Source organism: Ctenopharyngodon idella, chromosome 23 (genome assembly GCF_019924925.1).
Source record: "Ctenopharyngodon idella isolate HZGC_01 chromosome 23, HZGC01, whole genome shotgun sequence".
NCBI classification, from domain to species: domain Eukaryota; kingdom Metazoa; phylum Chordata; class Actinopteri; order Cypriniformes; family Xenocyprididae; genus Ctenopharyngodon; species Ctenopharyngodon idella.
Window position 1 is genome coordinate 13027769 of NC_067242.1, and position 14569 is coordinate 13042337.

General features: G+C 37.1%; 1 protein-coding gene across 1 annotated transcript in view; it reads right to left on the bottom strand.

Moving 5' to 3' along the window:
• Positions 1-14569, bottom strand: part of dip2ca (disco-interacting protein 2 homolog Ca) — a 117094-nt gene that overhangs the window by 33392 nt on the left and 69133 nt on the right. The window contains 10 exon segments of the mRNA XM_051881541.1: positions 59-152; positions 242-306; positions 413-515; positions 2001-2110; positions 2897-3020; positions 4743-4853; positions 5550-5641; positions 8414-8611; positions 8947-9066; positions 9922-10056. Of these exon segments, the coding sequence (XP_051737501.1) occupies positions 59-152; positions 242-306; positions 413-515; positions 2001-2110; positions 2897-3020; positions 4743-4853; positions 5550-5641; positions 8414-8611; positions 8947-9066; positions 9922-10056 (1152 nt within the window).

Below are 14569 nucleotides of genomic sequence, written 5' to 3' on the forward strand. Positions count from 1 at the left end.
GGTGGAAATAGTTTTGTTGGAAATTTGGATTTAGTGCAAAAAAAACTGGCTGACAGACCTTTATATTGACACACTTTCTGGATCCAGGACAGAGGGTTGACTTTCATCAGGGAGTATGGGATGCTAATTACATGCATCATGTTCATGACACTCTGGGGAAACAGGAAGTGACATATTACCACCCTGAATGTGGAACATATGATCTGTTGTTTACATTATTTTTTTCAGAAGCATGACTTACAGTTAGGATTCCGTGCCACAAACCCACATCCTTTTTAAAATCCAATACATTCACTATGATTTCAGCTAAAAGACAAAGAGAGAAGACAGATGTAATATATTATTGTCCGAGAAGGACAGGGGACTGAACTAGAGGTATAATGCGGTGTGCGTTTGTTCTCTTTGGACTCACCCTCTGTGTATCCACAAGACTGCGTTAGGGCCTGGCAGTGTGTAAGAAGTGCGATCCGTGTCACCGTCACACCCAAAACACTCCCATCTTTACAGGTCTTATACTGTAAATCAATAAACAGTCATACAGGGAAATCATTAACAAATATTAACGCATCAAATCCTTTTACAAACACAGTTTGCATGGCCGTTAACGCACTACTGTAAGGATGAATGTGTGAAACCTGTGAAGAAAATGTCAAAGTAATTCTGTATTTTTTAACTTTCAGGACAATTTCATGACATCTTTCCCACAATTCTCATTACCATAATGCCTGTAGACATTTAACTTTTGAGGTTTTTGTTATTCTTATTAGATTCTCATCACTGTAATACATTATTAAATTATATTAGTACAGTATGTTATTGTTTTTTTTATTATTATTAAAATCAGCATAAATTAAAGGGATATATGATTTTTTTCATACTATATAATCAAACAATTTGCTTGCTAATTGTAATTTATAATGATAATTGGAGAAAATTATTTTATTTTTTAAAATTTAATATTAAAATAAGCATAAATTAAAGGGATGTGTGAAGGGATACTATGTAATTACTTACTTTTAATAATGCTTTTATTCATATTATATAATCAAACAATTTGCTTGATGATTGTAATTGATAATAATTAGAGAAAATGTTATTAAAATTATCTTAAAATATTATTTTTTTGTTCCCAGTAATGATAAATAGGCAAAAATGTGCTTTATTGAATAATATTTTTTTTTTTACATTTGAAAAATAATACTTTTTTTCATCTTATGTATATAAAAATGAGCTTTTCTTTCTTTTTGTGATAATTGGGGGAAAATGTACTTTAATTTTGTATACTTTTAATAATAATACTTTCATATTACATAATTAAAAATAAAAATGACCTTTTTTGCTTTACAGTAATAAGAATTGATGGGGAAAATTTGTTGTTGTCATAAAGATAAATGCCACTATGCCAAAATCTCAATGGTCCTAAAAAGGCTTGGTTTTCTTTAAGTAAAATATAATTTCTTATTTTTCTTTTAATTTTAGTAGGGAACTGACTTCTATTGGACATGTTTTTCATACTGTACTGAAAAGGCATACAGTAAGACAGAAAGCAAACATCGGCCCAGCACCGTGGACATCTGACACCCAGCCACTTTGCACAGACTCTCAGATTTCTGGGATCTGGTGAGGAACACTGAGATAGCTCACTCAAAACTGGTTCAATAACACGAGACCAGCCCCACTCCATCAACCGGCTTCTCCTACAAGAGTCCTGATTCACAATTAAACAAACATTAATCATTTATCATCCATTATCCAGCGACTCTCTAATGGAGGCAGCTGTGCCCGGCATGCTGATAGGAAATATTGATTTCTGTGGCTCGAGACATAGAATATCTACCAATCAGATATCATAAAACAATTAAAGTGGCTGGTGGGGTGCAGCATATGGAAAAACAATCCCAGACTGTCGGTTTCCACTTTTTTTGTGCATGTACGGCCGGTAAAATGATTTGAATAAACTGATATTTCCATAATGGACATAGTTCCATGGGCAAGCTCACCTCTATGTAGGCGGTGTCGTTATTTGCATCTTTGATGTGAGGGAACCAATCGCGTGGTGGCTTGGACAGGTGTTTGGATTCTGTGACGAACCATAGCAGCTTTGGCCATCCTGATGAGTGGGTGGGACCAAACAGAGAGAACACATGAATATTCATACCAATATATTAATATTCATGCAGCTTAATGAGTCAACCATGACTATCATTACCATTATTAGTGGAGATTATCGTTCAAAAGAATGATAGTGAGTGATTAGGGTGACTGGCTAAATGACTATGTGCGTCAAGATGAGAATAAGTCCGACTTTTCTCTGTCTCGGAATAAATGACTATCCTCTCGGGACTTCTTAATCATTACAACATCACAGAATCATTACCTCTACATTTTCTATTTATACCTTCTCTCATCTTACTGCGGCCTAGACAGGGCAAAAAATGCTGACTGCTAGCACGTCTGTCTCAGATAACATCACACGCATGATACGGCCCATCATGCTCTTGATGTTTGCTCGCCGATCCACACAGATTCTCACTATTTTAATATATCTTAAAATGCAATTTATTCCTGTGATGGATGGCAAAGCTGAATTTTCAGCATCATTACTCCAGTCTTCAGTGTCACATGATACTTCAGAAATCATTCTAATATGCTAAATTGGTGCTCAAGAAACATTTCTTATTATTATCAATGTACACAGACTCTAATCTGATTTGAATGGGAAGTTACAACAATGTGAACTGTGGTTGGTTGTTTACATGTCAATCAGATGGTCTCTTCCTGTCTCACTGGGTGGTTCTTGGTCATATTAAGCTGTAAAGTGGACTAGACTTTATACTTATAGTCTGACTACATGCCACTATACATCACTTTTGGAGTTGTGTATTAACGCACTGACCTTTGAACTGTGGTATTTCCCCAGTGGGTCCTTTTGGAAGGCCTTTGTGGCAAGCGTCACTGGTCAGAGCCACAGTAACCCCACAACTGCCCAGGAGAAAGCCGATCTGTTGACTTCCTGCATCCTAATACACACACACACACACACACACACACACACACACACAGACAAATAGGCTAAGACCAGCTAACATCCATCATCAGTACAGCAGCAAAATACACTGCAGGGGAGGTGACGGCCTACTTATTACAGACAGAAGACTGAGAAATGATGTTTACCCGTAATACTTGAATAACTCTTTTATCTTTGATGGTAGAATTTTAAAATCACCTCCACCTGACAAATGCTGATGTTGCCTTTTTAACATAGTAAAACATAAAAATACCTTACTTTGAAATATAACATGATACTGAAATTCATATACTGCATGTTTACTACATTACTGAGAACTACATGTTCAAAAACCATGGTAGTTTTTAGTACTTTTTTTGAGTAACCTTACAAAAAAAGCAGACAAAAGTACCATGGGACTACCATGTTTATTTGACATGTCAACATAGTACTACCATTGCTTTTTGGATATTTTTGGAGTACGTTTTCAGAACCATGGTATATATCAAAGTCTGGTACCATTGTAATATTTGAAGTACTTTGAAGTATGATGTAAATACCATTCAGTACTGTAGTATATACCAAAGTACCATGATACTATCATTTTTGCACATGTACCATGGTCTATGGTATTTACATTGGTCAAAAAACATGGTAAAACCATGGTACTCTTTAGTACTTTTCATCAGAGTACCTTTAAAAAAAAAAGAACCCAGAAGTACCATGGCACTACCATGTTTTTTCTACCATTAATATAGTATTACAGTTGTTTTTGGAGTATAATTTCAGAAGTACCATGGAATATAGTCAAAGTACTATGACATTATTATCATGTTTTTTTTTTTTGCATATGTACCATGTTATTATCACAATATTCTACAAAGTACCTTTAATAACCATGCAAATACCATGGTATTTGAATATGGTAATCATTAATCCCATAACATTGGTGTTTCTGCAGCTCAAACAGTAAAGCATGGCACTAGCAATGCCAAGGTCATGGGTTCGATTTCCTTATGAAATGTGTAGCTTGAATGCAATGTAAGTCAAAATGTAAATCTGCCAGCTGCATAAATGTAAACGAAAACGGTATTATCATCAGACATTGCATCATAGTTCTCCCACAGTAGTTTTTCTGTAAGGCTTTTGCTGTGCTATAAGCCAAAAATGCAGAAAAACACACAGCTGCTATTGGACTGGACAGAAGTTTATTGGTTTCCGAAGTGCACTGCATGCAGAGGAAGCCAGAGAGTGTTCTGCCAGTTTCCAGGTCCTTTCCTGGAATGTTTGGACTGAAGAGAGATCAGGCTGACTCTTGCCAAAGCTGGTCTCCTCCTTTACTTCAACCATTAAAATTCGACATACGTATCTGAGACAATACCTCAGCCTCGAGGGGTCTGAGCTGATACATTCAGCCTGACATTCTGAAAAGATAATGGATCTCAAAATAGACAGCTGACTGGAGAGCCTGCAATATTTACAAGGTCAAGTTTCCAGAAGGCCTTTGTAACACGTTACCATTAAGCATGTATAATAAATAAATATAAATATTTTGCGCTGTAAAGACTGTTAGGTTGGCACTCGCTAGTGTGATTCCATGCTGAGAAGAAAGATCTGCAGGGGAGGATTGTGGGTAGGAACTATAACTTGTTACGGCGTCAAAAATTTAGACCCGTAGGCTTGAAAACGTGACAGACATTCATGGAGTCTCATGGTGGTATATTCAGAGTCTCACCTTTCGGGTAAGTGGCACTTCGATAGGTACGGGCACCACCTCTGCCAGAAGGCAGCCGTAAAAGGCGACCATAAAGGCAGCGGGATCGTTGTTGGGGAACACAAGAGCCACCTGCTCGTGGAGTGATAAGAGAGGAAAGGTGTCAGACTTCAGACACGAGCGTATGCTAATCTGACAGGGACATGCTTTAAAACCGAGGCATGCAGCAGGAAACGACACACTGTCATTAAAGGAATGTTCTGGGTTCAAAACAAGTTATGTTCTATGTTCAGCATCTGCAGCATGTTGACGATTACCACAGGCAATCATTTTGACTCGTCCCTCGGTATGTTAAAACAGAAAATTGCACATACTTCACTTATAATGGAAGTCTATGGGGCAAGGCATTCCAGAGGGTTTCAAAGCAGCTCGAATTTTGTGTCATTTTCTTAAAGTGCTTTAATTCGTTTTTTTTAGTTATTAAGTTGTGAAGCTGTCTAAATCATCCTTTTACCAGTGTAGGCTACTATTTACAGTACACAGTAAAAATTTTATACAGGCAGATTTAAAAGTTACTTTTCATATTAAATAAGTATTTAATTAGTTTTAACATTTAACTGGTTCATTTTGAAAAAAATTGTATTTTAGCACTCAAACCTTGCCTCATAGGCTTTCATTTAGAGTGCATTAGTGTACACACAATATTTATATATTTGAAAATGAAGGAACAAGACAATTCTCTGTGGTAATGTAGAGGTTAACTTGTATTGAACTTCCAACTTTCCTCTAATGAGGTGATCTGGTTTTAAGAGGTTCTGTCACACTCACCCGGTCTCCTGGTCGGACCATTGGTTCTTGTTTTGTGCCCAGTTTGTGGAGGATGTTGTATGCTACTTTGATGCTCCGAGACCAAAGTTTACCTGTGTAGAAGGAAATACATACTAAATGACTGTACTTTATGGGGTCAGTTCACCAAAAATGCCTTGAAGTTATCAAACCTCGTTTGTATCTCAGTGTATTCAAATATGGCACTTTTCCACAGCATGGTACTGTTCGGTACGGCTCAATTTTTGGCGCTTTTCCACTGCATTGGACGGCTCGGTACGGAACGGTACGGCTCGCTTACCTCAGTGGAGGTTCCAAGTGTGCCGTACCGATACTAAATATGACGTGTAAACACTGCAAGTCAAGGATTGGTCAGAAAGAATCGTCACAACCAGCGTCAATGGATTTGAAACACAAGACACCAAACCTGCTAGATTTATATAGTCAGTAACAGCCACCACAGTATCATTTGTTCGCTAAATGACTTGCTTTAAACGACCGTCTCACGGAACTTGAAAAAAGAAATGGCTGTATCATGGTCAGTAGACGAGGTGCAGACTCGTTCGTAGCCGAGGAGCAGATCCACGGCAATAGAGGCGGCGCAACAATACGATCAGTCTATAATCACACCCACTTTGAAGTGGTACTAAACTGCAGTGGAAAAGCAAACTGAAAGTAAAGCGAGCCGAGCCATGCCGTACCTAGCAGTGCCAAGCCGGGTAGTACCATGCAGTGGAAAAGCGCCAATATAGACTAAAAATTCTGTTTTTAATTAAACAATAAACAGTACAAACAGTAATATTGTAAAATATTATTACAATTTAAAATAACAGTTTTCCATTTTTAAATATTTTAAAATGTAATTTATTCCTTGATGGAAGTTGAAAACAGTTGTGCTGCTTAATATTTTTTTAAATGTGGAAACCGTGATTTTCTTGATGAATTTTTTGATGAATATAAAGTTTAAAAGAACAGCATTTATTTGAAATAGAAATCATTTGTAACATTATAAATGCAATTTTTGATCAATTTAATGCATCCTTGCTGAATACAAGTACTAATTTCTTTTAAAAAAAATCCTACTGGTCCTAAACTTTTGAACGGTAGAGAAGACGTGAATGTGAAACGCTATTGGTTGTTACATCTCATAACCAAACAATATCTGCCAGTTTGAATACATGTATATGGAAGTTCAAATGAGACTAAAGGCAGAGAGGAAGATTTTCAGTGAATAATGAAGTCAGTTCCCTTTTGTTCCTCACACAAAGCTATCGTATGACTTCAGAAGACTTGATTTCGGAGTCATATGGAGTACTTTTTAATGGTGCATAAGAAAACTAATCTCTACATTCAAGAAACTGTGAAATAAAGAAAAAGAAAAAAGTGAACAGATTCCACACACTGAAGGGCAAGCGAAGGACAAACATGGACTGAGACCAAATAGCCAAATTTCTCAAAGTTTAAGCATCTGGATGAGTCACACACAGGGCGTTTCAGCAGTTTATCTTCTCTGTCCTGCTGAATTTTTGACCTGCTGTTATCAGGATTTAACTCATGGATATGAAGCCCCAGTGAAAGCCAAACGGTGCGTATGAGATAGTGATCTCGCTCCACGGCTGCGTTCTGTGGAAAGTTAATTACTCTTTTGATTTGGGCGAGGTTTTTAACGAGCTGAGGAGGAGGGTGATATTCCTCGGTGAGTTCTGGGGGGGGAGTTAAAGCACCACACAAACAGCCACTGCCATTAATTTTCTGGCTCACACTGCAACCTGTGTGAGTGGCAGTGGAGGTTGTCTGTTGGTCAGGGTTTTGAGAATCCTGATGACGTGTGTGTGTGTGTGTGTTTGTAAAGATGAAGAAATGATTATGCTCAGGTGGCTTGATGATCATTTTCAATTTTCAGAAAAAAGAAAAGAGGAAATACCAATCCATTACAGCAGACACACACACTGCAAACCCTTCCTCACACTCTCACCCGTGATGTGCTGTTGGCAGGATCCTCATCGAGTACAATCAGCTGAGAGACTGAGACCTCACACACACACTACACAAAACAAGCCCTATAATGATCTCCCTCTCATGACTGAGCATAAATAAGATATAAAAAAGAAGACAAGGGTATTTCTGTTAATGTAAGATCAACATTCTTATATATCAGTATATTCAGTAGCCCCAAAAATATCTGGACACTTTTGTCACACTTAAAAATGCCAATGCATTAATAAAAAATATAAAAACAAGTGGCATTTGCCAAAAAATGTATGCTTTTCTCAGAACTAACTAGATTTTCTAAACAAATTTTTAATTTGAAATGGAATAACTACCCTTTTGTCAAATGTTTGTGCTATATTTCTTCCCACTGATAAAAAATTGTATTTATTGACGCAAAAAAATAATAAAAAATAATAATAATGATAAATAAAATGAAAGACATTCGTGCATTAAGCGTGACTTCAGTGTCCAAATATTTTTTGTCTTAATTTTAAACAATATTTTATATAATTTGAAATTAAATAACTTTCCTCTTGTGAAAGGTTTGACTTGTAAAGTGTTATAAATAAATAAATAAGTGCTACTTTGATTAATATAAAATAAATAATATTTTATGATTAAAAAAAATAATAATAAAAAAATACATTTATACATTAAGCACGACTTGGGGTCACTGTATCGGACTGTGTGGTCCCTATTAATACTCTTATTAATACTCCAAAATATGAGAGAGTTTATAGTATGATAAAAGTATTACATATTATATTATTCTGTTCTAATATATTATAATATTATATTATTATTTTGTTCCAGTATGTTTGTATGCAGATATTTGTCATTATATGTATGGCTGTAGTTAAATATGGTTATATTACCATAAGTAAGGACGTAGAGTGGTTTGCCGTTGGTGTCCATGGTGGTCAGGCAGGGCGCTTTGGGCGAGATGGTCCCCCAGCGTTGCAGTGCAGCTTCCAAAGATGGCGGCCAATTAGTGACCACTCCCAGCGGTTCCCCTCGAATAGCGACCATCTGAGCGCCTTCCGGCCGTGGCTGGTTGGGGTCAGGCTGCTGGACTGAATGATACAAGATGGAAGGGGCAAAACATGGCCATTTAGGAGGCAAAAAATCATCCGTATTTTAGCAAAATTGGTTCAATGAACAGGGAATCCTTGAATCAGCGGTTCATTTAAATCATCACTCATCACTGGTGTTTCTGTCAAGACATTTAATTAAATACTGATGTTCATTACAAGGTTTTCAGTTAGCTGAGTTCCTGTAGGTGATTTGGTTGATTGATTCAATACAATAGATTCAAAAGAATGGTTTTTTTGCGAATCAGGCATCATTATGTGTATGTGTTTGTTTATAAGAATAACTCTGAAACTGTGATGATGAGTCAAATACTCACCTTCTAGGAGCTCTTCAAAATCATCAACAAAAAACTCTCGAAGTGGAGGTCGCCTGGGCTGCTTTAGTGTGTTCACAAGTTGCTGGATTTTAGCTGAAACACGACTGCTGACAGGGACTCCTATGAAGAGGATTCAACCAAACAAACAAAAACAAAACAAATATTATCACTCATACATAAACCAAATGTCCTGAATCTGCCTGAACGAGCCTATAAACACACACACAGGGCTGTCTGGGTTTAAACGACTGGCCGTAAACAGATTAGATGGATGGCCGAATGTGCACAATGAAGATGTTTCAACTCCCCACTGTTGTGTTTACTTCTGTATCAAACACCTCAATTTTCATCTTACCCCTAACAAATCAATTTTACAAAAATTGATTTATACCTCTGACAGAAGCAGTCAAATCCAGCCTTCAGGGGCGTCCCCAAGAGATCACATTAAAGCGTATTAATATAAGAGTGGGATCAATGCCCTCAATCACAGCTTCATAACAGAGGATCAATCAGAGCAGACATCACAGACTGTGTGATATATATACACATACACACAGCATATGTACATGGATTAGATATTAATCAGTTTTTCATGTAATATTTATTTTATAGTATTTCAGCTTTACTTTCAATTACCAAAAATCATTTGATAAAAAATGTAGGTGTAAATAATGCTTTAAGTATCATGAACTAACAATAAACAATACTTTTACAGTATTTATACCAGCTACCACCACTGTGTCCTTAACCCCAGGTTGCTGCAGAGGGACTATATGAAAGTTGCTCTGTATAAAACCATCTGCCAAAATAAATAAGGCTAGGGTGGAAGAGAAATGCTAGATGGGTTGTCAAAATGATTGAGGAAAATGGTTCATGTAAATCTTTCAGAGCTCATTGTAATTTTTGAAATGAAAACGTCATTACTGTCTCTAAAACATCACTTCTTTTCTTTCACACACATTATTGTGCCCTCACCGTCTCCGGTCTCCATGAGTTCGGCGTTGCCATATTTGGGTGTGGTCCGGGGTACGGTGGACACCTGTGGCCTCTCAACCTGAACGGGATGTTCGGAGGTGTAGGTGGTGACGTCCGGAGGGGCTGAGTGATTCTCTGGGTTTGGGAATATGAGAAGGAACCAAAATGCAGGATGAGAAACTCCAGCTTAAGCTGTTTTGGAGCATGGAAAGTGTTAATATATATTAAAAAGAAAATGACCAACAGCTATAAACCAGCTGATAACTGGTTTGTTGCAGCTAATGACCAACTTTGATCATCTTTAAACCAACTATCATGTTCAAAAAATTTATATCTGGTTTAAGATGGTCATTAGCTGATCAATCAATATTATACAGCGAATAACCAGCTGGACCATCCAATGACCAACTTGAACTACCTTTAAATCAGTTGGAAACTGATTTTTTGCAGCATTCAACCAATGTATAGCTGGTTGAATTTGGTCATTGGCTGATCAATCTATATTATACATTGAATAACCAATCCAATGACCAACTTGAACCACCTATAAACCAGTTGGCAACTGTTTTTGCAGCTAATGACCAACTTGGGCCATCTTTAAACCAACTATCATGTTCCAAAAATTAATATCTGGTTCAAGTTGGTCATTAGCTGATCAATCTATATTATACAGCGAATAACCAGCTTGACCATCCAATAACCAAATTGAACCACTTACAAACCAGTTGGAAACTGATTTTTTGCAGCTATTGATGAACATGGACCAGCTTTCAACCAATGTACAGCTGGTTGAAGTTGGTCAATGGCTGATCAATCTATATTATACATTGAATAACCAATCCAGTGACCAACTTGAACCACCTATAAACCAGTTGGCAACTGTTTTTGCAGCTAATGACCAACTTGGGCCAGCTTTAAACCAACTATCATGTTCCAAAAAAACATTTGAACTGGATTTTCTAGCAGGATTTCAGTCCTACCTGGCTTTGATAAAGAGCCCTGACACACTTGGCACATTGTTTACGATTAAAAGGAAGAGGGTGGGAGGCAGACAGGAAGTGATTTTGAGGAAAACATGCACATGTCTCAGAGAGAGAGAGACGGATGGAACGCAAGAGACACAGAGGAGAGCTTTTTCATCCTTTCCTTAATTACAGTCCCTTTTACTTCCACTCGGTGAGTCCGCTGGGCATCTCTCTCACCGTTCACCCTCCCTCTCAGATCATAAATTCTCAGCTGTCTGCGGCCTCTTTCTCATTCCCCTCAGCTCACTCCTGAAACGTCTCTTTCACATTCGGTGCCCTTGGCTGCCACATATTACCATTATGATATTCCTACAGAGTTTGTGTGGTCTAATGTTGAGTAAATAAATGTCATTTTCCTGTTTTGAACGATTTCAAATGGCAGAAGTCAGTGGGTGAGCCTTTCGCTAAAAGCTCATAAAGTGTCACAAGTTTCCTTCCATTTCATCCCGCGCTCCAATCGAGCCGCTCAGAGAGAAATAACCGTCCGTGTGTAATTTCGACACCGGGAATGAGGAGAATGCCAATGAGGCAGCACTATTTCCCCTTCACCATAAAACACCCAAAATGGCCCTAACAGAAACGTCCACTGTGATCAAGGACGACACAGTCCAAGGCTTTTAGCTGCTTAACTTTAGTTCAGCATAGATGGTTTTCAAATGCAATGTAATAAAACCTCATGCAGACCCTGAGTTCGTATCTGACTGATATGATACATTAATATCAAAACTAGATAGAGAGGCGTATTTCAGTGCGTTACTTTACACAGTAGAGAAGCACAGTTAATTTATAGCTCTATTTCATAAATCATTTTGTTTCTGACTCATAAAAATATATATAAAGTACTATCACGTATAAATATAAATTGAAGTACAAGTCATAAATCTGGTAGAGATAAGTCAACAGAATGAACGTGATTAAGCGAGATGCCTCCTGTCTGAGGAATTGTGCCAAGCACAGAAGGGGATTGTGATGGAGGATGTGACTAAGGAAGGGCACGACCCCTGGACCGGGCTTCCACCCACCATCAGTACTAAGTGCCTCTACTCCTACTTCTCTCTCATCTCCAGGAGGGCTGGGTAAAAATATTGATTTGACTACCAGTGCAGCTCAATTCACGATTGAATGATCCTTATGAGCCTGTTCTTTTAAAACATTACCAGTCTGATTCTTGAACAAATGACACGGAGTCGGTTCCTTTTAGCGAATCAGTAACATACAACGGTAACAGTGTAAATGACTCTGGTAAACTGGTCCTTTTTAGTGAATCAAAACATAAAGCATGAATAGGGTAGTTCGAATCATGAAAGAATGACTCTTTTGAGCTGGTTCTTTTTAGTGAATCAAAAACATTCCCGAATTCCTGAATAAATAACTCTTGTCTTTTTTAGCAAATAAAACAATAACATACAACATTACCAGTGTAGTCTCATTCTTGAATAACTGACTCTTATGAGGCGGTTCTTTTTAGTGCCTCAAAAACATACAGTGTGATGTGTAGCTCAATTTATAAACAAATGAATCTTATGAGCCGGTTTGTTTTCAGCTTATTAAAAACATACAGCACAACGTGTATTTTGATTCTCGAATGAATGACTCTTATGAGCCTGTTCTTTTTAGTGATTCAGAAACATACACTGAGATAAGTGTAGTCTGAATCATGAACAACTGACTCTTATGAGCTGGTTCTTTTTTTTGCGAATCAAAAACATACAGTATGATGTGTAGCTTGATTCTCAAATTAATGACAATAACGAGTAGGTTCTTTTTTGCGAATCAAAAACATACAGTGTCATCAGTGTAACCTGATTCACAAACAGATGACTTTTTAGTGAATCAAAACTGATTCTCTGATTCTTGAACAAATGGCTGTTATGAGCTGGCTGTTTTTGAATCAATAACATATAATGCGACCTGCGTAGCATGACTCAGAAACGAATTATTTTATGAGCCGGTTCTTTTTTAGTGAATCAAACACTTACAGTAGAGCGCAACCAGAATAGTTCGGTTCATGAAGAAATTACTCTTATGAGCTGCTACTTTTTTAATGAATCAATAACATACAGCATGACCAGTGGAGCCCGATTCCTGAAACAAATAACTTCTATAAGCCAGTTCTTTTAAAGAAAAGTTCAAAAAGATAAGTTACCGGTCTGAAACATTTAAAGCATTATTGGAGAGATTTTATTCCACCTATAAGAATATGTAAGCAAAATCAATATCATAAATGAAATACACCAAAATGAATTGGAATCTAATCAAATCAGAACCGGAATCAAATTGACATGATCTTTGTGAATCTGAACTGAATCGAAACTGGGAAATCGATCTCCAGCCCTAATCTCCAGACTCCCTTCCTGCCTCATATTTGACCTTCCTGCCTTGTATTCCACCTCATCTCCTGCTTCATCACTGGCCTCTCTGCCTCGTCTCCTGCCTCTATCAGTGATGAGTGTACGAGAAAACACCCAGCAGCTAGAGCCCTTGCGTAACAGGCTGAAAATAACCCACATCTAAACTCTCTCTCTCTCTCTCTCTCTCTCTCTCCCCTCTGCTCTTCAGTGACACGGACACTAATGTGCTGGAAAAGGAGTTTCCTCAAAGCCCAGAGGTGCTTGCAGGAGAACAAATAAAAATGACGTCCTGTGTCACGTGAGGGAACCTGCTGGCACATCTGCGTCACTGAGACTAGAAAACCCCCGACAAACAGAACCTTTCTAGTCTGAAGTGATGCATGAGAATGAATAATCAATTTTCATTCATCAATTCATTAAAATGAGAACAGTTTTGGTTTAAGTACTGTTCAAAAACATTTGGTACACTTTATATATAGCCTATAGTAAGTGATATAAGCAATTTATCAAAACACCAATATAAACTACAGTTGAAAAGTTTGGGATCAGTAAGAATTTTTAATGTTTTTGAAAGAAGTCTCTTATATTCACCAAGGCTGAATATGGTAAAAACAGTAATTGTGAAATATTATAATATAAAAGAACCATTTTCTATTTTAATATATTTGAAAATGTAATTTATTCCTGTGATGGCAAAGCTGAATTTTCACTAGCCATTAATCCGGTCTTCAGTGTCACATGATCTTTCAGATTTTAATATGCTCTGTGTCAACTGTGATACTTTGTTTCAGGATATTTTGATGAATATAAAATTCAAAAGAACAGCATTTATTTGAAATAGAAACTTTTGTAACATTATTGAATAAAAAAGTATTAATTTCTTTAATAAAAAAATCTTACTGACCCCAAACTTTTGAATAGTGTATATGACAAACATGTGCCTGTGTTTCAATGAGGAAATGATTTCAATGGTTGAAAAAACGTTTCAAATGTCAATGCAGATAACAACATTTAGGGAAATAATCATGCATATTTAACAAATAAACACACAGGTAGTGATAGGTAGCACAAAACACTGACATTTAAAGCAATAGCGCACACAAAAAAGATAACTTTGTTATTTACTCAACGCCATGTTGTTCCAAATCTGTTTAACATTCTTTCTTCCGTGGAATATAAAAGAAGATATTACGCAGAATGTCTCAGCTGCTCTTTTTTATGCAGTGTAAGTGAATGGTGACCATAGGTGACAAGCATGATTAGTCTGTTTCT